The following is a 24,405-nucleotide window of genomic DNA, read 5'->3' as shown; positions in this document are numbered from 1 at the left end:
CAAAATAAAACCCAATTAAAGTGTCTCTGTCCATAACATAACATAACGTGACATAACATATAGCAGCAACATGTTTATGAGAATGCGTACGCGAACAGGAAGTACAACTAATTATTATTTTGTGCGCATGATTTACCTAGAACGAGGGCACAAATTATTATATCGAGCGGACGATTTACTTAAAATGAGGGAACAAATTATTAAACGGTGCGCATGATCTAGTAAAATCGAGGGAACGAATTAATAAATCGTGCCCACGTTTTTTTTTTTTTTCCATGTCATATGCGGGCTCCGTAGCTTTAAACCCAGCGGGCACCTTGACATCAATTTGACGTCAAATATTAGTCGAGACTTGATCAATGTGATTTTAAATTAAGTTTTGATAGCAATTTCTTCCAGTGGTGATTGGGTGAAAATAGGAAATGAATCCCACACTGAAACTGGTTTAATGTTTATGTAGGCCAAAATGTTTGACGCTCAATTTACATCAAATCAACATCATGTCAAGTTTGTGACCTTACTTTGATTTGGATATATGACTTGTTTTTTTTGAGTCATTTTTTGACATCAAACTGACGTCTTTTCAACATCAATTGCTCACTGGGAAGTGAATGTGACGAGACATGAAATGTTTTGCCTTTTCGCCATATTGGGCATACAAATAAGAGTGAATGTGTGTATATTTTAAAATATTATTTGCAAATAGTTCAAAATGTTTACTTCCCAACTGGAATTAGAACTAGAATTGTCTTCACTGTTTATATATATAATTGGCAATACGGCAAAATAAAAGCTTGCTGATTTTAAGTTTGAAAAATATGAAAATTCATATAAATATTATCATTTTATTTTTAAGTTTGCTATAAAATAATTGTATTTTTATTTAAAACTCCCTTTTTATTTTAAATTATAATAGTATTATCACACTTTATAATTTTGTTTATTATTTTATTAAAAAAATAAATAAAGTGCAATAATATTATTATCACTATTATTATTTTTTATAGTTATATTTAATGGGTCACAAGCAAACACCTAAGCAAACACCACTAATTAGTTCTTGACATAAGTAAGCACACTAACCATAGACTCCACCATGTTGGGCTTGGAGTTGCGGAGAGTCTTGACAGCATAGAACACGTCCACCATGTTGTGATGGTGCACCATCTCCATTATCATGGTGCAAGCGCAGAAAGTGCCACTGCGTCCGCCGCCATTCCTTAAAGACAACAATACGTCAATTCATTAGCATCTTCAAGAAAAGCAGCATCTTGTAACACATGAAGGAGCGGGATCTGAGCAGCACACTTTCAAAGCTTGTGTGGATTATTGTATTAGAGATGTCTGGAGGGGATAGCTGTGAAAGCGGCATATTTGTGCCACCACAGGCTGCCAGACATCTGCAATACTTTTGAGCATGAAGGAATGGAAAGTACCAGTGCGCTCTGGGGAAAAGACATGCAATAAAAATGTCACATTCTACTGAGTTAAGATCATTTCCCCTGGGCTACTGATAGAGGAAGGGCACCCCAGCATAGATGCTTTGAAGCCCGATACGCTGCATCTGTACCACGCTCTCATTAATAAAGGATAGACATATTAAACCACAGGCAAGTGCAGGTGGCAGGTACGAATCCCGAGGTCAGAGCACTAAGAAGTCAAATACTGAGGAAAATGAAGACATGACAAAGCGGCCGGAGATTAAGAGCGTTAAGCAGATTTTCAGAGTTGGGTGGCCACGGCAATTGCTGGAGTGCAGGAGCAAAAGTGACCTGGATTGTACAATCAACACAATGAAGTGTAATTGCTCTCCAATTAGTATTTGGAAGCGGAGCCGTGTGAAACTTACAGGCAGTGCACTACAGTGCGACCGTCGCCGCACTCCCTCAGCCACTTCTGCACTTGTGCCAGCAGGTTGAGAAAGGCCTTCTTAGAGTCTGGGATTTCACGATAAGCCGACCAGCGCAAGAACTGGAAATGTCGCACTACCAGATGACCTTCCTGCAGCTGAATGATAAAGACAGAGAGAAAACATGAATAAAAGAGAAGCACAATAGCAGGTCAAAGAATTTTGCGGGTATTTTCAACAGACAAGACATAATGTTTTTAATTAACTATTTGCAATGACAAAAACATGCTAAGCAAATAAGTTAATTTTAACCCTTTCTACAGCATGATAGGAAATAATCAATATAATCATATATATTCTTTCCCACAATTTTTAGACATTGTTTAAATGTATTTTTAAACGTTAATGTCAAACTCAACCATTTAAACTTTTTAACCAAATTATCAAATGCTAAAAATCTACACATCATTTTAATTTAGGCTAAATATGCAACCCTGCAATTCAAAACCCTCTTACACATTCTGGTGCAAGTGTTTTTTTTTTTGTTTTTTTTTCTTCTTCAAGGCTAGTCCCACACATGTAGTGCCAGGTAACAGTGTTGCAGAAATGGCAAATCTCACAAAAATAATAATTAAGTAAACTAAAACAGCTCACATGTAATATTTAGTTTGACCTCGTGAAACAACATTATCTGAACAACACTGGATCACTGCAAAAAACATACATTTACCTACAGTTTTTCAAAACTCCAAAAACTCAAAAATACAGTCTACCATACAATGCATCCCCAATATAACTAAATATAAGTACAATGTAAAAAAAAGGTATGAAATGATTAATTTAAGTAAATACATAATATGTAAGTACATAAGTAGTTAAGGACACTTAATATAAAGTGGGTCCCTAATAGGTTTTGATGTTTGCACATTAAGAACTCCATATGTATGGCTTTACTAACATAGTAAACTTGCTTGGTAGCTCACCTGGTAAAGCATTGCAATTGGGTACACACACAACGCACATTTCATTTTATAATTTACAGATTCACTTTTATCTGTTTTGGATCAAACTGAACACACTTTTAGCAGCATTTCACTTCGAAAGTGTCACAGAATGTGCAAGAAGTATTGTAATATAATTTCACAGAAATGTCACCACATGCGTGATTTTCCATTGAGCATAGGTTCAATCTGAAGCTGAAGCATGTCCTTTCACTAAATGTCTCATGCTCTTTTTGCATCCTATTCATGGAATATCTACTGTACTTCAAACACTCATTTCAAAAACAGCACACGATATTCAGCTCATCTGCAAGTCATCGACTGGATCCTCTGAGCATTAATTGGCATCTAAATTACTCTGTAACAAATCGTAAAAGCATTGTTCTGTCATGGGGCTGTCTATTTTTCTTTATCTAGGGATGGCGCTATTTAGCAACATGATCTATCAATAACACTCTACACCTTGTACCTTTTTGGGGAAGCGAGACTCATTGTTCCAACACGGGTGGCTCTCTCTGGGGTCCTGTGACGAGGCAGTACGGGACATTTTCTGACAATGACATGGAGTGTTTACCCGGCTTGCAGAGTCTCAGAGAGACAGAGGGGACTGACAGGGGGCTAGCCAAACTGACACAGGCACGGATGGGAATGCGGCTAAAGGTTGACAGCCTGCCTGACAGGAGTGCTAAAGGGGGCTAGCAATGAGAGGTGCAACACTTGGGACAAGATTTCAAAGAGACAGGATGTTGACATGTTGAACGCCGCGCACAAATGACGTCGCTGTCGACTGGTTCCTAGTACACACTGTCGGTGCGAATGCAACCCTTTAAATGGTACTGGGAAATAGTTCGCGCAAAATCGTCCCAGTACTTTAGTACTGTCCATTTAGTTCTGGAACTAAAGCGGTGCGAAAGGCCCTAATGAAGCCATCAGGGAGGACTAAGGTCAGCTAGAGGTGTGAGAAAGTGCCTTTTTATTCAGACAAGTCAATATCAGAAGCACAGACCACACTGAGAGATACTGACACAATACGTACAACTCTATCTCTCTCACACATGCACGTAAAGTGTGAAATAAGCAGGTCTAATTCCAGCAGTGCAGTGCCTCCAGTGCTAGTTTGTGAAATTGAGACTTTTAATGACTGACCACACTTTTATACCTTTGCTTTAATTTAATCGGTATTGAATTCAATTTCTAAAAGACTCTGAAAAGATAATTTAGCCATTAGCTTCAGTTAATTAACCTTTCCCAGAGTGGCCCTGAACTCAGAGAATCTCCATTTAAAAAAAAAAAGATGGACGTGGAAGATGGGTCATTTGTCTAATGAGGTCTGATTTGAATGAGGTACTGTAATAAATGTCAGTGCTAACACTGGGAGAGAACGGCTCGTGATCGGAAGGCACATACAGGGGATAACATATATCAGAAGATGGCTTATTTGGCCCTATAGACTCACGCGTTTGATGTTGGTCACTCTGAATAGGCGAGTGATGACGTTGTCATCAGTGGATCTGGAGAGCAGCTCCACTGTCATGGGTCCAAACTGCTGCATGCCTGTTTCAGGCCAGTACTGCAGACAAGGCTGACAGAGAGAAGGACACAATTACATATGCAAATTGCTATTTTAATACACTCCTGTACAAAGGATAGATCAAATGCGTTGTTTAATGAAGGGGCAGCGACCATCAGTGACAAATAAGTAGGGTTGGGTATCGTTTGAATTTTATCGATTCCGGTTCCGATTCTGCTTATCGATTCCGATTCCTAATTCCGATTCCAATAAGATAAAAAAAACATTAAACAAATTTTAAGTCAAATATTTAGATGTCAAACATTTTTATTCTGTTTTATGTCTATGGTTTTATCAAAAAAAAATACCACAGAAAAAAACAACAACTAGACTAATATAAATTTCAAACATTAAATTGTTAAAGACAAGTAAACAAATTAATTAGCAATAGCATAAATAAATAAAACTGAACAAATGTCAGGTACAGAAATTGAAATCAAAAGTTTAAAAACACTGTATAGTTTTATTTTAATAAATAAAATATTGATTAATCCTCATTAAATTTACAAAAGATATTCAGTCAGTTAATGATTTTCTTTTGTTCTTTGATTAACAACATAAGACAAAAAAAACAGCTGTGTTTATGATGATATACTGACGTATTTCGTGCATACTGGTCGATAAATGTGAAAGAGAAGTCAGTTCTGGCCCGGAACAACCTTTGTGGAAATGCACGGAACAGTTCGAGAACGGACACAGGTCGGGAACCTGCATCGGGACCACTGTTCTCTGTGCTCGCGCTTCAGATGTGTGCGCTGCACACAAACAGTGTGCAAGTTCTTTCCCTTCCTGCACTTAAATAGTTTAAAATCACATTAAAATGCGAACAGGGGAATCGTTAAGCGGAATCGAAATGCACATGTCTTATCGAATACCCGACTATTGGAAATTTGGAACCGGTTCCCGATAGCCAACCCTACAAATAAGGATTAAATAATGCCCATGACAAAAAAAAAAAATCTAGTTTGAAACACCAGTGCCAAGAAATGTTTTTAGAAATGTAATATATATTTTTTTTTCAATTTTGAAATTCATGTTAGTTTTCATTTTGTTTATATATCGGGTAGAACCACCCGATGCGAAGTGGAAATGGTTGCCTCCGCAAAGTGCATTAAAATCATTTAATGCACAGCTGGCCATGCATTATCCCGCTTATTCCATGGTCATTTGCCAGCATTGACAACTTAAAACCTGTTTATGATGTTTGCAGCGCAATAATTAACCAGAAGGGTAAAAATGACTCTTCAAATCAGACACAGAGATGAACTAGTGTGGTAAGACAACATTTATTTGAATGAATTATCGATCGAGAGAGATGACAGTTCCCAGACAGCAACATAGTGTTGGCCCAGATCCGGCCCACATCTGGCCCATGTGAAATCCATGCGGGCCAGATGTGGGCCGGATCTGGGCCGAAACTGTCTGCTGTCTGGGTTGTGTGTGAATTACCTGCATCTGCGCGTCTCTCTCAAACAATGAAGCTGTTTAGTTACTTCAAAAACAGCGATTTTACCCCCTCCTTGTTGAGAAATATAATGTAGCGATCTAGTATCTATGCTATTTTATTAATAAAAGTCGCAATAAGTTTCTGTGTGTGCGCAGCCAGATCTGCAATCTCCGACCTCTCTCCCTCTCTGTGCATCAATTAAAGCAGCGCATTAATACAGAACGGTGATTAAACTGACTTGGAACTACCTATGCATTAAACGGCTTTAATGCATACCTGCCAGCCAATCAGAATCGAGTATTCAGACAGACCATGGTATAAATAATACCATTATATCTTTGAATTATACCATTTCATATTGACAACATGATCAAATATTAGCCGGTAACACTTTACAATTAAGGTCCCATTTGTTAACATTCATGAATTTAATCCACCGTAATTTAAGGTAGTTAACACATTAACTAACATATAATAACAATGAGAAATACACGTGTTACAGTATTTATTAATCTTTAACATAAATTCATAAAAATGCAACTGTTCATTGTTTGTTCATGTTAGTTCAGGTATATTAAATAACATTAGCAGATTCATTTATTTATTCATTTATTTTAATAATGTTTTAGTTGATGAAATTAACACATATAGTATTTTTCATTGTAAATTCACATTAACTACTGTAGTTATCTAATGTCAACTAATGTAACATTATTGTAAAGTGTAAATTTGAACCTATTTCTTAATAATATTTTAAACAGCTTATATATATATATATATAATCATAGAAAATAATCATAGAATCATAGAAAATACATATTCAATTCAATGCCTGCATGAAATGCATATATATATATATATATATATATATATATATACAGCAGAAAATGAGCATCTTGCGATTAGGCGAAGGGTGAAGATAGACAGTGAAAGGATAATGGAGTCACCTATCGTTTTTTTTTTTTTTCACCTAACATTATGACCCACATCATCATAGAAGATACATATTAAAGTCAATGTCTGGGGGGGAAAAAAAACATAAAAACTAAATTAACAGATAGCAGACAGAGAAAATGGGCATCTTGCGATTAGGCGAAGGGTGAAGATAGACAGTGAAAGGATAATGGAGTCAAGGAAACGCCAGAGATAGGCTAATCAGCACTGAAAATCCAATTGCGGCCCACCAAGATAAATAATACTTGCTCATTTCTCCATATCGGCTACATTTTCTAGTCCAATCTCCCACCAGATTACCATTTGCTCAATGTGTCAATTAATTTTCGCTCACGCTGGTTGCAGACAGATCTAATCCAGCACAGTGTTATTTGAAACGAGCAGGCGTGAAACAGCTTCAGCAATGTATTTCCAATGAGAGACAGAGAGATGCTGATATAGATGAGATAGAAATTGATAAATCCTTGTCACAGTGCGTATTAACAGAGTGACATGGTGCAGAAGAATATTCATCCGAACACACTCAGACAGATCAGAAAAGAGTGACTGTAGCAGAAAGAGAACAGAGAGATATTTCTAGAAGGTTAGATGACTAACTGAGTGTGATAATGTCTGGAAAAACACTCACACAGACATCGGATGGAAGACAGGAAGCAGACAAACAAACACAAATACAAATACACACACACACACACACACACACACACATTTTGTATTCAGTGGAATAATGCGGACCAGAGATGCTTTATCATGGAGAACGGGTCACAGTGCTTGCCTACAAGGGGAGAGGAGTGAAAATCACGGGTAAGTTGGTATCTTGGTGAGTTTGTCCTTTCCATTGCCAATTTAGACAAGACAAACACATTATCAATGTGGGGAGTCTCAAATGAAAAGCACGTTGTGTGTTTGCTGTTCACCCAGAGTGAGAATTATGGGCTCTGTGGGGGGTTATTTTCACACCACAGTCATCGAAAACATTACAAATCACTATAAATCTCACAGTTTTAATTTGAACCTGGACAACTTTCATATGTGGAAACAAATTTTGTGAAAAAAATCGAATGAAAAAGACTGTACTTTATCGAGGTTCTGTCGCTTAGAATATGGTTCCCATAAATATACGAAACAGTAATTGTACATATGTATTTCAAAGAAAATGTGAAGATTTGCTTATAAATATGTAGATGTATATTTTGACTGCTGCTACTGCTGAGATGTATAGTTTTGTATATGTACATTTTAAGTGCTGCAATTGCTGAGATGTATAGTTTTGTGATGTGATAAGTGAAATTGTATTCTTGTTCGTTTTTATTTATTTGTAAGACTGTTTGTATTGGATTGATTTCTGGACCCCAGGAAGACTAGCAACCTCTTTGTGGAAGCTAATGTGTATGGGATCAGATTCCCGCCAAATGTATTGCAGTCAAGGATAAAAAAATAACAAGCGTGAAACCAAAATTTAAAAACGCAAGTAAAATTATATTGCACAAAAAGGTAGGCGTACAGCAGTGACAGACAGACACATATAACAGTGTCCTGTATGGAAAGATGTTACCCCAGCTGACAGTTATCCATTTTCACCTGTACAAGTAAACAGAACACTGAGCATCAGCAGTAATTAGGCGCGTTGGAGTGACGTCACCGCCCCTCTTCAGCTGATTGGTTAGAGGAGGAGCTGTCAATATAGAACTAATGGACCAATGATGACGCTTAAGCCCGCCCTGATTTACATGAAACTCTAACCGCAACATTTGGAAGAAGAAACGCAGAACGTGGAAAAACACGTAAACACGTAAAGAGCGAAGGGAAAAACAGCATAAGCATACAAAAAAAAATAAAAATATCTGCAGAAAATGTCTGAGAGCACAAAAAAACAGAGAAATATAATCGAGGAAAACATGATTTTCTGTGCAATTCGGATAATTTTGCATTAATATTTCAGTTTTGTCCAATATGATTTTAAATGTGTTTACAGTTTTGATTTGTGCTTATTATTTTTTTAAATGCATTATAACATTTTTGATTTACACTTATTATTTTTTGATCTGTGACCATTGTTTGCTATTCTGAAAACTTTACTTTCGTTTTTTACATTTTGTGCAATATAATTTTACTTGCGTTTTTAAATTTTGGTTTCACACTTGTTTTTTTGTTTTTTTATCCGTGACTGCAATACATTTTGGCGGGAATCTATAAATATATCTTACCCAGGCTGAGTTGGACTGCTTGAGCTGGTTGAGCATGACGATGGAGGTACAGCCGTAGTCAAACACCAGTCTCCAGAAGTCAGCGGTGGTGGTGGGCAGGGGGTGAGGGGTCACCACGAATGCAGCCGGCTGCAGGAAGCTGTCCATCAGTGCAGCGTTTATGTAGTTGTTGCTGTCGCCCTCGGTGGAGACTAGAAACGCCAGCGCGCGGTCGGGAGGCAGCACGTCCATGCTCCGGTTCTTCTCACGGTTGTGGGGCAGCAGAGAGACGCTGCACTCCTCCACATCCAGGTGAGGGGTGACAGAGTTTAGAGTCTGAAGAGACAGAAGTCAGACACAGAGAAAAGACAAGGGATCAAAGGGTGTCTGAAAGCACTCAGAGGACGTGGAAAGATATAACTAAGTAGACTATGAGAGGATGAGGAAGTAAAACTATGCAGGCAATGGCTAGAGGCAAGAATGACCAACAGAGAAAAATGGAAGAGGTGAATAATGCCATGAAAGAGAATTTTCAAGACTTCTACAATCCTTCAGACACTAAAGCATAAAGCATAAAATGATAGATTACTGCCTTGAATAAGTTATTTCGCATAGCAATGGGCAGCTTAACTGCTCAAGACAAACATGGGAAATGGGTTTTTAATAAACATAACTGTTTCAAATTAATGTTTTCAGTATGGTTGTGTGTAATTTACATTGTAAAGCAAAATGTCCAAGTATTGCCAATTTATATTTGCCACAGACCTTGATGTACTCATAAGCTGAAAAATCCCATTGTGAACCCATGGAGAATTAGTCTTTTGGGTTTTGGCATCACAACTGCTGCACACATTATCAAAAAGAACATAAAAACAGCTGATGATCCAGTTCTATTATAATTATTATTATTTTAGTATTATTTATATACCATTATAGTAATTATTATTATTTTTATATATTTTCAGTTTTATATATTTATTTGTTTATTATTTTGCTTACATTTTAGTATGTTTTCAGTGAGCTTTTGTCATTATTATTACTTATTTCTATTCAGCTTTAATTTATTTTATTTTAGTCTTAGTTTTAGTAATGTTAGTATATTTACTAGTAACTTATTAACAGCTGCACTGATCATTCAGTTAATAACACACTGTATAAGAATCAAGCATGTAAACTTCAAAAAAAGTTTCATTTCTGTAAATTCGGTCACATTTTAATTAAACTCCTAATTTGCTGTTTATTAATAGTTCGTAAGGAAGTTGTTAAGTTTAGGTATGGGGAGTGTTATGGGATCTAAAATATGGTCATGCAGAATAAGACATTAAGATGTGCTTTATAAGTACTAATAAACAGTCAGTATGCTAGTAATGTGCATGCTAAGCAACTAGTTAATAGTGTGAATTGGTCCCTAAACTAAAGTGTTACCGGAAATCCATTATTATGATTATTTTATTATTGTATTATTATCATTTTGTCTTGCACACTGTATGTAAACATCTGTTGTGTGAAATAGCTTATTCAGGACAGTAATAAACACTGTAACAATGAAATAAAACAATTTTTATGACCCCTCTTTTTTAATTATTACAATTTAGCAGATTCTGTAAAATGTATGTAAACTTATGATCTCAACTGTAGATAGATGCAGAGATTTGCCTTTGTTGAGAGTTGATGATTTTGTCACAGGCAAATAATGTCTACAGAGCTTAATGGCTGAAAATAAATGCACACTGGTCACATACGAATACTTCTGCTATGAGCCTTGAGGTGAATGAATCAGACTGAGAATCATGCAGATTATTACACTTAATGGGTAAAGTGCTTCAATCCCGATTGGTTCTGACAGCACAAATGAGACATTGCAATTATGATTATTACGATTACATTGGCTTTGAGGAGGACAGGGACAGGTACACAGTCTCAGAGCAGCAGGCATGAAGCCATTAATAGCTTAATGTTAAAAACACACACGCGAGTGGGACTGTAAGGTGAGGGAACACCTCATTAAACCCTTTCTAAATGAACGAAAATAGACTTCACAGCTGGTTGACTTCATCACATTTTGAGCTGTGAGTTAGTATGCGGCACTTAACCTGGATGAAACAAAATTACATTATTTGCATAAAGCCCCAATGGAAATATCATAAAATTAATACAGTTCACACAAACCCAAGCCTCTATGATACTCTGGTCTCTACATTAGTGTTATTTTAGTACTATTTATAACAGTTCTTTCTGGTCCTCGAATCTGATTGGCTGAGAGGAGTGTGATATTCTAGTGATAACAGAAATCCAACCGTTTCACCATTTGTTTCACTCCGCTTGCGGTATTTCTCACTGCGAGTGTCATGACGGATGCTCAAATCCACTATAATTTTATAAATAATACTGTTTTGTGTCACAGAATGTAGTTTTAAGAGTTTTTAGGCGAGAATGTACTTGTTTATACTTCAAATATGCGGTTTGTTAATAAAGATAATGTCTATTTGAAAATTTGCTTCAGTCTTTTCAGAGATGTGAGCTCCAGGGCGTCAGCAGCCATTCAGCGCACATGAACCCGCCAACAGCAGCCTCACCTCGGCCAGATCTTCTGGAATTTGCCGCTAGCTCTGATGTCTCTATAGTGGTTAAACATAAGATATAATTTGTTTTGGGAAAATCAGGTAGTCTTTGGTCTCATTAATCTATTATTTGTTCCAGAGCAAATAGTTTTGTCTGAGAGCATCATCTCATCACGTTATATTTTATGTAACTTTGATGCTGTATATCAGAGCGCTGCCTTTGTACTTTTGACTGAATTGCCTAGCAAACTTTTATGATGCCTATCGTTGTTGTTTATTAAATATTATCATTCAATAAATTATATTTTAAATAATAATAGTAGTATTTAATGATAGTATTTAGTATTGAGAAACAGCAAGTGTGTGTCTGTGATGGTGATTTTAGTTACATTGTTCCGCCATTAGATGGCGACACACATCCTGGCGGGGTGTTGACAGGGTTTGTGCCTCACTGGCATTCGCCTGGAACCAGATTACACAATCAACAACAGGTCATACACTTTATTAGCATGATATAGTCTGGAAGTAAATCGCTGGGTGACATCATCTTCACAAAACTACTAAATACTGTCAAGTTTATTCCACAGCTGTTAAGTGATTTTGTTAATCAGGGATTACACATAGAATGACTTAACAAAACAGAGCCAAATGAGTCCTCATCAATCATTTGCCTAGTTATTATAGAAAATGTCACATTTTTAAGAGACTGTTTTTATGAGTGAGTCAGCAGTAAATACTTTTATATTGAAAGAGACTGAAACAGGGTTGTAAACAAGGAAGCAAATGTTTTCTTCTTTTTTTTTCAACAACACCTTGTAAGTCGCTGCCAACGAATGCAGTGAGCAGCGCTGTCATCGGAAATCACTCTTAACAGATGAAAGGACAGTACGACAAAGATGTCCTCAGTGGACATTCAAACTAATGTTTTATTGTGAATATGGGATTGAGCTGAATAATAAACGCTGAATGAGTAGATTGGTCTCTCTAAGCGAGATCCCAATTCGTCGGTCATCCGACGTGATATCTCCGTTCCCTCCTTCAGGGAACGAGAGTTACCATACATAATCGAGACGTTGTAGTGTGTGTGTTTTTGAAAGCTTGTGTGTGATGTCTGAGGGAAAAGTTTGGTTTTTCAGCAAGAGTGAATGGTGTTGAGTGTAGAGCTTCATTTTGACCTGAAAATAGGATGTTTGGGGAATTGGGTGAGACGTTATGGATTTGTGTTTACTGTTTTGAGAATACGAGGCATAGTTTCAAGAAATGTGCTTAAGCAATCGAGAAAAACTGTAATACAGTGATACAATAAGCTTTCAATGAAGCAACTCAACGTTCCTTCGTTACTAAAGTTCTAAGTAACGTTTTTGTATTTGAGGCTTGAGGTCAGCTGTTAAACTGAGATTTGAATCTGTGGTGGAAGGAAGTAGTTCCGTACAAAAGAGGGTTTTTAAAGACACTCCATTGTTGTTTCTTTTGTATCCACACACATGTGCCTTCGAACTGTTATATAAATGCAATATTACACGAGTAGCAGTGCGATATGGCTGTATATCAGCACGCTGTGAATTATCAAATCACAGCCGTGCCGGTATACAACCATATCACACTGCTACTCATGTGATATTGCTCATATATTATTTATTTATTTATTTTAATTAAACATTTTATTTAAGTTAATTGCCAATGAAGCATTTGTGATTTTTTTTCATCTGATAGCCTATTTATATTTTATTTAATCTTTATTACATTAAATCCTTTTTTAATAGTTTTAATTAAAAATAACAACAGTTCTCTACATGACTTGAACCCCTTCTTTAGTCTGTGGCATTGTTTTGTTTGTTTTCTTAATTAACTGGTTTTATTCAAGCCAAAATATTATTGTACATCAGTGAATAAACCTAAATACATTAATTAATAAAAATAATTTCAATGGGTTAAATCAGGTAAAAATAGCTCTTCAGAGTAACAACTACAGATTACCACTTTTTACAGTGTTCTCTTCCTGGGTCTAAGCAATGGGATGCAGTCAATGTACTTGAACAAGTCACATCCGCACTGCATTAGCAGAGTACATAACATTAAATTGGGCTGTAATTAGACTGTAATCAGCAGTAATATTGTTGGATATTAACTTGCTAAAGAAGTAATATGAAATAGGCATGATGATGGTTGTCTCAGCTCATGGGTGACAAAAAGGATACATTCTTATAATTACGGCAAAAGAGAATAAGAGTGAATTTGTAAAAATGTGATCAGTGACTCTATTAATTGTTTGAGAGTTCTAGGGTCAGTTGTGAGAGAATCCTGTGAATAAAATGACCCTGGAACTCATGCAGCTATTGCAATTATATTTACACATAGTTGACCATTTGATTCAAAATACAGTAAAAATAGCAACAATGTGAAATATTGATACAATTTAAAATAGCTGGTTTCTATTTAAATATATTTTAAAATGCATTTTATTCCTGTGATCAAAGCTGAATTTTCAGCATCTGTGGCACATGATCCTTCGGAAATCATTATAATATGCTGATTCGCTGCTCAAATATTAGTTTTCTATCCGTTTTTGCTGCTTAATATTTTTGTGGAAACTATGATATTTTTTTCCGGATTCTTTGATGAATAGAAAGATCAAAATAACAGCATTTATTTCAAATAAAAACACTTTTGTGACATTATAAATGTCTTTACTGTAATTTTTGACCAATTTACTGCATCCTTGTTGAATGAAAGTATTAATTTCTCACCCGAAACGTTTGAATAGTTGTGCATCATGGTTTCCACAAAAATATGAAGGAGCACAACTTTTTCCAGCATCGATAATATATCAGCATATTAGAATGATTTATGAAGGATTCGAATAACGCACGAAGGAATTCTGAGAAAAGCACGTAAAAATTAATGTGAGGCTATATCTCCGCAACGGTTTGGCGTATTGAGACCAAACTTGGTGTGTGTTATAACAAGCATGACCTGAGACTACCTGCAGTGTTTCGGCGCAGTGCCCCCTAGTGGTCAGGAGATATGAAAAATGCATATATTTGCCTATAACTTCTGAATGGTTTAGCCAAAATTCACAAAACAGGTCTCTTTAGATTCGGTGCATCATGCCGAGTCGAATCATACCAAATTTTACCATCTCAGCCATTTTGGGCGTCGGCCATTTTGAATTTTGTCATAAAATGCAATATTTTAAGAACGCTTAAACTTTGTTATTACGAAAATCGGTATGCATCTTCGGCACCGTGACCTGATGGTACTCAAAAAGTTTGGGTCAAAAGTTATAAAGCAATTTATAAAAATGTTAATACCTTTTGCATACATTATCATATTGTAATGAGACTGATGTTGATAGATTCCTTGGATCATTTCGAGATCGTGATTGCTGCTTGCAGCTATATTTATTATTATTATTATTATTATTATATTCCAAACCTTTGACCGGTAGAGTGTATTAACTAAACTTAACTAACGCTGAATGACTAAAAACATGCCAAGGTCCAAGACAATTGCAACCAACTGCCCATTAAAATCAGTCTACGTAGAGTTTTGCTATTGCAATGTAAACTGGTGAGTGACATCCTGAAAATCACAACCTCTAACCTCTTCAGACTCAACAACTCTATGGCCAGCAAAGAAAGTGAGGTTAGTCTTTTATGAGTCTTTTGTCCTCAGCTCATTCACTCCTAACTCTGGCTCACCTGAAACTCTTCACGCAGTTGGGAGGTGTTGGTCTGAGAATCCACACTCAACATGTCCTTATAGGTGAGCGCAAACTCGCTGATGGGGATGGCGGTCTCTCCGCACAGACAGGCCTCTAGTATGGCATCGTGGATGAATATATACTGCTCCTGAAAGAGAGATTGACACCTCAGGACAGAAAACTGCTTCAAAGAAATGAGGCCATGTCAAAACATGCACAATGCACTGTTCATTCTTATGCTTTTATCTGGCTTTAATTAAAAACGATGTGACAAAATGTCAGAGAGATTAGGGGTGCAAATATTAACTTAATTTAGCGGTGTAGGAGGGAAATGTCAAAGTCAATCAAATCTATATTCCCATGTAAAGATGTAAAACACTTTTGCACTCATCTACAAATGGCCATCAGCAGAATGTCTTCAGACTCAAGAAATTGGTGGTATATGACAATAGTTATCATTAGTGATAATTACAGAAATTTTCTGAAGAAAATGTGATTGATGCCTGCCCATGCAAACAAGCTTCCATGGTGCTGTGGTTTTCTGGATGCTTGCCAGAGTGTAGTAATGTGGTAGTTAAAGTGTTTAGAGTTCCTTTCAAAGTGAAATCTGGCAACACTTCAATATGTTGATTGTTCTACATACGGCAGCAGTTCACCAATGAAATGTTTGGCGAGTGGCGCTAAGGGTTAATGCTCATGTTTGTAAAAGATGTACCAAGTACACCCAACCCAAAACCTAACCAATTTTTATATCAGCAAACATCATATAAAAATGCACTGCCTGAAGCTACCATGACATACAAGTCTCCCACTAAGAGCTCAATGCTGTACCGGGTGGGCTACTGAGCAAGTTTACTTCATCAGAAAAGGCATGTATATGGACATGAATGCATGATGCAAATATCAAAATCTATTAGTCTGCAAAGAATGCACTACAGCAAAAGTGTTTTAACATGTTTTACTGCCACTAGTGTTCACTGCAACTGGAAACAGCAGTGGATTTCTATGTCTAGATATTTTTTTAGGTAGAGACACAATGAGTCCAGTGAGTCAAAGAATCAACTCCAAGCCTATTCTGGTCATATGCTGGTCTCTAGATATGACTCGGGTCCCACGTCAATGTAAGATGAGATTTCTTTGCCCATTTGTTTTCATCAGATCTTTGACAATCGTTAATCCAACTTCTCCTCTCTCTCAAATCAATCCAATATCTCTCCTCACCAACTCACATGATTTGAGGTGTTGTTCAGGATGAATTGCATGATGAAGTTTAATTAAGTTAGGTATTTAGAAAAAGCAATACCTGCAAATATGAGCAATAGGAATAGTGATGATTGCCTTATCAAACAATCATTATAGACATGAATGACCTTAATTTGATCATTACTAATTTCTGAAGACTCTTCATTTGATTCTGGTCTACTCTTTCACTCTATTAGTATATCAGAGGGTTAAAGGTTTATCTCTGTTAAGGGAGTACACTACACCGGCCTTCAGCTTGCTGTCCTCAATTCATATATCATAAGCAGCAGTGTGTAGCCAGAGTGAGGGCAGAGATTTCAAATGCATTATAAAGCAGTCTAGACAGCAAGGCAAGACGGGTTTCATGGCCTTGCTTTTGTCTTGAAAGTGTTCTTGTGATATTAGGCGAACAGTGATTATACATATATACATATGGTTTCTTCTTTGTTGTCCAGCCCCGTGAGGGTTTACTTGAATAGAAAAATATTCACAGCTTCGTCCATCAGTTTATTAACATGCAGTTCACCAACTCATTCTCTGCAGACTGACTGTATGAGTTACATACCACATTTAAGGGGAAACAATAATATATATGAATTATTCAAAAGTAACACATTTTTATACAAAACACATTTTAATGTTTCTAAATCTGTTTTTACCAAACTTTTGTTCTAGTCCATTTTTAAATACTTGTTTCTTTACAGAATATACAGAATTTTAAAGCAAGGCAAAATTAAAACTGGAAGTTGGCATGAAATATTTCATAAAATGTAGCATTCAACCTCCTACTGCACTTGTATTAGAGACATTAGCATTTAAAAACAACATGAATTGCCATTCGCAAACCACTGTACTTTTGTATTTCCAAGTGGAACAGAATGTTCACAGAGAAAAAATGTGGGACTTGATTGTTTTTTCTCCATCGGGATTTGATGGATGTTTTGGAAACAGTGTTCACAACATCCGGACGAACCAAACTCTGTCATCAAATGAACTGGGGTAAGCACCAAAGTAGCTTGTGTGAAAAAAAAATGTAAAAAATAAAAATCTACATAAAATAGTCAACCTGGTTTAGTTGGATGACTAGTTGACTAGTTTTCTTACCTCAGTCTGGATCATGTTGATACGTCGCGAGCAGAGCGTCTTCACACAGTTATAAATGTCCACCACACCCTCACACTCCGCCATATCCAGCATCACGTCCAATACGATGTAACAGCCGGTTCGGCCAGCGCCCATACTGTAGACAGATGAATAACAAGGAACGATCGCACAGTGTACTGTTGAGCTAATCACAAGGGTCTAGAATGAAATGAGAGTGAGTAAACAAACAGATTTCTTTAATGTGGTGAGTTAAAAAATGCCACCGTTCTAATGTAGCTCTTTGTATACACTAGTAAATGGGCTGTTTTAAGTAGAGGCACTTCACAAATTGAGTTCAGTCAATTCCTGAATATCCGTGCAGGGTTGGATGGAACTACCACAGCTCTTTCAAGCAGAACATTCAAGGAGTGTCTAAAATGACCTGCTACTGCCACAGTCAATTAACCCGGCTCCCAACCTGAGTCATCTCGAAGCTTGACCTGGAGTAGATGAGCCTGAGTTCAGAATCGACATGCTGTACCACGGTACTGTTACCTTGATATACTGCAATGAACACCTGCCAAGCAGCCAGTAAAAAATGTCAAAGGCCAGTTTGGTGGGTTATTATTGATAAATTACAGTGGGTACGGAAAGTATTCAGACCCCCTTAAATTTTTCACTCTTTGTTATATTGCAGCCATTTGTTAAAATCATTTAAGTTATTTTTTTTTCCTCATTAATGTACACACAACACCCCATATTGACAGAAAAACACAGAATCGTTGACATTTTTGCAGATTTATTAAAAAAGAAAAACTGAAATATCACATGGTCCTAAGTATTCAGACCGATATTTCAGTTTTTCTTTTTTAATAAATCTGCAAAAATGTCAACAATTCTGTGTTTTTCTGTCAATATGGGGTGCTGTGTGTACATTAATGAGGAAAAAAAATTTACTTAAATGATTTTAGCAAATGGCTGCAATATAACAAAGAGTGAAAAATTTAAGGGGGTCTGAATACTTTCCGTACCCACTGTATGTCTTCCAACCAGGTGCCTTCAGCACTAGCAAAACAATGCATAAAGAGGGTCACAGAAGCGCTGCGTCTAATCAAACACATTGTTTTCTATGAGTGTACGTACAGCACTTTTTGTATTCTTGAAGTGAACTTTTTGCCTGTAGACTAGTGATTAGATTCACTGTTTTGGACTGTCGGCTTTAACTTGAGAGCGTGAGTACAGGATCGTTTATAGATGTCTGAAGTCACGGAGAATTTCATTCCATTTTTCTTTTTCTTTTTATGTTACAGTACGCAAAAACGATTGACTATTGTAAAACTGAAAGCCATTCATTGATTCAGATTGAGAATCTGATTTATTAAGAAATACATTTAAATCTAAGCAGTAATTTTGATAATCTGGTTTATTATATTTGACTAGAAAAAAGTAAAATATAAGGACACTTAAACAATTAGTATCCAGATTGGGTCTTGAGTGAAACAGTTAATTTCAAACTCGGTATAATTATATATAAACACCCATGTATATGCACATCGTTTTACTGAATGTTTATCATATGAATACATCATAGTATTTAAAACGTATTTTAATGTGTTTGTGAGAATTCAGTGGTATCACTGTTAAGGTAATGTTTAAAAACATGATGGTGCTTTGTGCAGATGCCAATGAGAAAATGTAATGTGGGTTGGATTGGCCATCATGACAGTGAGGCATACTAATGAAGTATGCTTTCAAATAATTAAAAAAATGAAATATCCGAGGCAATCTTGAATGAAACACTGCTGCAGTTTAATTAAAAGATAAAGCCATGATGTTAAAGCACATAAAATGGAGAGATAAACTGAGGAACACATTACATCACTTGTAACACGTTGACTTGAAATTGGTTACATTTTCAGGATAAATGTGGACTGGTGAGTTTTTAGGGACTAAAACCTCTGCAAACATGACTGATGAATCTGCGGCTTGAGGAGGACTATCACACGTGATGCTCATGCGAACGTTTCATCAGTGTTCAGGGAAGATTCACTGAATTGGTTTTCTGTCCAATGCAGTTTTATCTGATACATAAATGTCTTTCCCGTGAATAAGTGAGATTGTGGGGCAGAAACACGTCCTTGGACTGGTGAACTGCAGGTGTGAGCATTTTTCTCTTTATAATGGGCAGCAGATGCATGGAAACTATTAAATATCTGCAGTTCATCAAAAGCAAAAGCATGCTTTCATATTTGAGATCCAAAAGCATTGATACTGCCTTAAGACATTTTTCAAAGGTGAAGTGAAGGCACACAAATAGCTTAAGACATTCACATCTCCTTAACTAACGGCTGGAGTGGTTGGTATTTTTCAGCGCTGTTTTAATTTAAACTTTGACACTGAATTCTACTGCTTTATTTCATTAATACACTAATAAGAAATATCAACTGGAATCTGTATCAAATCTATTGTTCTCCAAGGGTTTTCACTAGTGGGATATTTTCACTTACCTGATTTAACATAAAAATGGTGCAAAAGCAGGAAGTAGTGCTTGATTACCTGCAGTGGACCACCACTGGGCCAATGTCGAGCGGCGTGGAGGCTTTGACCCGCCGGAGGAAGGCCAGCAGTCCTGTGGCATGATACGGGACACCGTGTTCTGGCCAGTTTGTAAAGTGGAACTGGCAGACTTCATGTTTAGCTGGGTAACCCCGCTGATAGAGGACAAATAAACAACGTTTATTCATTAGAATGTGCTTACAAACAAAAATTCTTACTTATTATTTGTATATTTTTTTCAATGATATCTTCATTTTATCAAAATAACACATGGACAATAGCTCCATTAACTAATTTAGATTTGATAACATAAAATCATAGCAAACCATTAACAAACATCTCTACAGTCTTACCCGCTCCATGGCAAAAGTGCGTACGGTGTATTCTGCCAGCGTTTCTGTTTTCAGCAGAGTGATTTTAATGTCTCCATAGAGCTCACTGTCATCAGGCCAGTATTTACAGCACTTCATCTGAACCACACACACACACACACACACACACACACACACACACACACACACACACACACACACACACGATGTGTTCTGGAGAGCAGGTAAGCTCAAGCAGTGATGTGTTGCTACAGCAGCAGAGAGACAAAGTCCTGCTAACTTCTGTCACCTCCCCCACAAACATGCTTCTGCTACAAGCCAAAAACACTGCTATATATGAAAGTCCTCAATGTTTATTGCGACATCTCTTTAAAATATGTATCATATTTATTAGGTTTATTTTGTTTTTTATGCAGTGCATGACTGCATGCTGAGGAATGCTAATGTTAATATCAGTTGCAAAAAAATTATATAAATAAATAATTACCATGTAGTAACTAGATTCCACGAAAATATCATAATTGCTACAGTTACCACATAAAACAGTTATACTACATTAAAACTGTGATAATTTGGGTCAAGCCAATAAATAAATAAACCAAAAGATAGAATAGATATTCTGAAAGTCTCTTTGAAAGAGATCCTATGATGTTACATTATACTAACAACTGTAGTGACCATGGTATTTTGGAGGAAAGGGGACAAAGGAAAGCTCAATTAACTGCTAAAGATGGCTGGCCGATTATGGAATGTTCTCTGGCTAATAGGGTTTCTTGGTAAAGTTTATCTTCAGTAATGGTCAGCTGTGGGTCGCAGTGGTCAGTGTTCAATAATGGATAGTGTCCATCAGTGGGCGGCGGCAGCCCGAGGCAGAGGTACACCTATTCTACTCACTCTCCCCACCTCCACCAGTTTGGTGATCATCACGATGCTGTAGCAGTTCTCCTGCCAAACCATGCGCCAGAAGTCATAGATCATGTCCTGCTTGGGCCCTGCGGAGAGAGAGAGAGAGAGAGGAATGAGCTTTCATGGAGAATTGTGGGAGGTGAATAATTTGAACGCAGGATGAAGAGAGGATCGAGGTGGTTTTGTGAAATAGCGGGTTGCGACATCGACGAGGATTACATAAGAAAAGAGAAAACAGAGACGGCAAGCTGCAGGGACGCGGGAGCTATCGGTTCACATAGAAGACAACGAATGGAGAAACTGCTGACAGTGAAAATCCAGCGAGTGATAGCAGCAAGAAACTAGAGTTTTAACTTTTTTTTTTTTTGAAGAAATGTGAGTGATTGCAGGATGCTAGGCAGTTACTAACGCTGGTGTTTTCAGTGTGCTGCTATGTGGTTGCTAAGATGATATTTTTTTGAGTGTGTGTGTCGCTATGGTGCAACACAATGTTTATCAAGAGAACATGGTCAAGTAAGAACCCATTTGGGCCCAGGACAAAGTCAAAATTATCTGAATATTACACTCTAAAAATGCTGGGTTGTTTCAACCCAACTTTGGGTAAAATATGGACTAACCCAACTTTTGGGTTAAAAATGTAATGTAAAAATTTAACCCAACGGTTGGGTTAGTCCATATTTGACCCAATGTTGGGTTAAAACAACCCAGCATTTTTTAGAGTGTACTATGGTATTCTCTAACCAACTCATTTTTTATGTGAGATCAGGTGCAGCATTTGTGCTTCGGTGTCACTCACTTCCAGTTATTTTAGCTGAACAAAACAGGCCTTTACACTCTAAAAAATGCTGGGTTAAATACAACCCAGCGCTGGGTTAAAAAGGGACAAACCCAGCTATTGGGTTGTTTTGACCCAGCGGTTGAAATTAACGTTCTTAGAATTGACAAACAGTTGACCCTGAGAGGTCAAGTAAATATCTACAGTGGATCTAAATATTTATAATTAATTATAACTAGTTAAGATTAATTATTCATATTTCCCCATGAGCTGATTCGCTACATCACACTGCCTTGTAGCTTCCTGGAAGCTAAAAACATCCCAGTTCTTGCATGGCCAGCATACTCACCGGACATGTCACCCATTGAGCTGTTGTTGTGTAAGTCTTCAGAAAACACAAGAATGCTTTATATGATGAACAGGGGCCGGCTGCATAAACTGCTTAGACTAGTCTACCTCATGAACTTTCTGAAGCATCAATGTTTTGGTTGTGCGGACTTTCAATGGATGGATAAAAATCTGTCAGGTTTAATTAAAAACATCTTTAATTGTGTTTCACAGATGAACAGAAGCTTGAAGGGTTTGGTACAACGGTGAGTAATTAGAATTAGAATTTTCATTTTGGGGAGAACTATACCTTTAACACTGTCAGTGTGGGACGGTTCACCTCTAACACCTCTAATAAAGTATTAACTATTAATGACATGAGCTGAACCTCTTTCATTCTCACTCTCGTCTCGTTCTTTTCTTCCTCATGTATTTTTCTGTGCACACATCGCACATGAATAGCACGCAGATATGCATACACATGGAAATATTAGAAACACTAAAGGAAAGCCGCTGAAGGTTTGTAAGCGCAGTGCTGTGAACACTCTGCCCTCAGATGACGAGTCTGTTATCTTCTCTACCTGTTAAAACAATTACAGCCTATAACAGGTGCTGCACTTCCTGAGTTCCTGAGCAGATCTCCTGCTATCACCCGCAGCTACATCCTCGAAAAATCACATTGAGGTTTAAATAGAAGGAGGGGAGGCATGTTTTCATGGGCATATTGAAATGGCATTTCCCAGCTGACAGCACCAGCCCAGGTTAATCAAAGCACCTCTGCCAGGAGAAGTCTGCTGCTAACAACAAACTTCTTTCACTTGACTTATTAGTGATGTTTGCTAAAGCAAGCATCAATTAAAAAACACACACACACACACACACACACACACACACACACACATCAGAGCTGTCAGCAAGATGTGCTAAAATTTCTCAGAACACCTTACCAACCACATAATAACATGTCAGAAAGCCCTGGCAACCATCCAGAACTCCAGCAACCACATAGCAAAATGTTAACAAAAAGCTCAGCACACCTTACTAACTCTTATAAACTTCATGCAGATCCACCCCTTTTCAGCACTGCACTCATTGTCTTCTGTCTTCTGTTTGTATTTCCACAGCGTGAAGGTAAGTTCGTACAAATATACAGTGGGTATAGAAAAGAATCAGCCCCCTTTACAATAACCACATTTTGTTGCTTTTACAGCCTGAAATGAAGACGGGCTTTTGTTTTATTCAGCTGTATTTACTCAGTGCAACTTATAACATCCAATTGAAAGATATAACACCAACATGTCAGAAAAAAAAAAAAAAAACTGGAATCACTGAGTTGGAAAAAGGATCACCCCCTCCTAAAAATGACTTGTAAACTCAGGTTTAGCTAATTACCTTCTCAATGGCACACAAAGCCATTTGATTTTCAACTGTGATGAGCTGTTGTGATTTTGATTAGCTCAGCATGAAAAGGGCTTTCCTGGAGTATTTCAGTCCTTGGTAGTGCAACTGAAGCAAACAATCAACTACGGGCTGCAAGACACTGTCAAAAGATCTCTGGGATATAGTTGTGGACAGGCACAAGTCAGGAGATGGATAAAAAAAAAACATTTCAAAGGCTTTATCAATGCCTAGAAGCACAGTGAAGTCTATTATTAAGAAGTAGAAGGTATTTGGTAAAAAAACAGAGCCTCCCTGGATCAGGACGTCGCTCCAAACTGATGAAAGAGCCGGAGGAAACTGCTTGTGTGTGAGCGCATGCTGTTTGTGCTGCAGGAGAGCCTGAGACCCACAGAGACAAAACTACAGACAGCTGAACACATCCACAGAATACGAGAGACAGAGAATCACTTCACCACAAACCTGTGGAATGCTTATGATCAGCTGTACACTACCGTTCCAAAGACTGGGGTTGG

At 37.2% G+C, this 24,405-nt stretch overlaps 1 protein-coding gene across 1 annotated transcript in view; it reads right to left on the bottom strand.

Moving 5' to 3' along the window:
• Window positions 1-1,053: 1,053 nt before the first annotated feature.
• The window catches only part of LOC107689562 (receptor-type tyrosine-protein phosphatase U-like), a 286,005-nt gene continuing 262,653 nt past the window's right edge, over window positions 1,054-24,405 (bottom strand). The window contains exons 20-29 of the mRNA XM_016487583.1: window positions 21,379-21,476; window positions 20,506-20,622; window positions 20,153-20,307; window positions 17,618-17,753; window positions 15,270-15,419; window positions 9,029-9,343; window positions 4,307-4,432; window positions 3,320-3,373; window positions 1,850-2,007; window positions 1,054-1,219 (exon numbers count right to left, since the gene is read on the bottom strand). Of these exons, the coding sequence (XP_016343069.1) occupies window positions 1,054-1,219; window positions 1,850-2,007; window positions 3,320-3,373; window positions 4,307-4,432; window positions 9,029-9,343; window positions 15,270-15,419; window positions 17,618-17,753; window positions 20,153-20,307; window positions 20,506-20,622; window positions 21,379-21,476 (1,475 nt within the window). The remainder of the gene's footprint in view (window positions 1,220-1,849; window positions 2,008-3,319; window positions 3,374-4,306; window positions 4,433-9,028; window positions 9,344-15,269; window positions 15,420-17,617; window positions 17,754-20,152; window positions 20,308-20,505; window positions 20,623-21,378; window positions 21,477-24,405) is intronic.

The sequence above is a fragment of the Sinocyclocheilus anshuiensis genome, unplaced genomic scaffold (genome assembly GCF_001515605.1).
Source record: "Sinocyclocheilus anshuiensis isolate Anshui unplaced genomic scaffold, SAMN03320099.WGS_v1.1 scaffold369, whole genome shotgun sequence".
Lineage (NCBI taxonomy): Eukaryota > Metazoa > Chordata > Actinopteri > Cypriniformes > Cyprinidae > Sinocyclocheilus > Sinocyclocheilus anshuiensis.
This window is presented reverse-complemented; position numbering and strand designations above follow the sequence as displayed.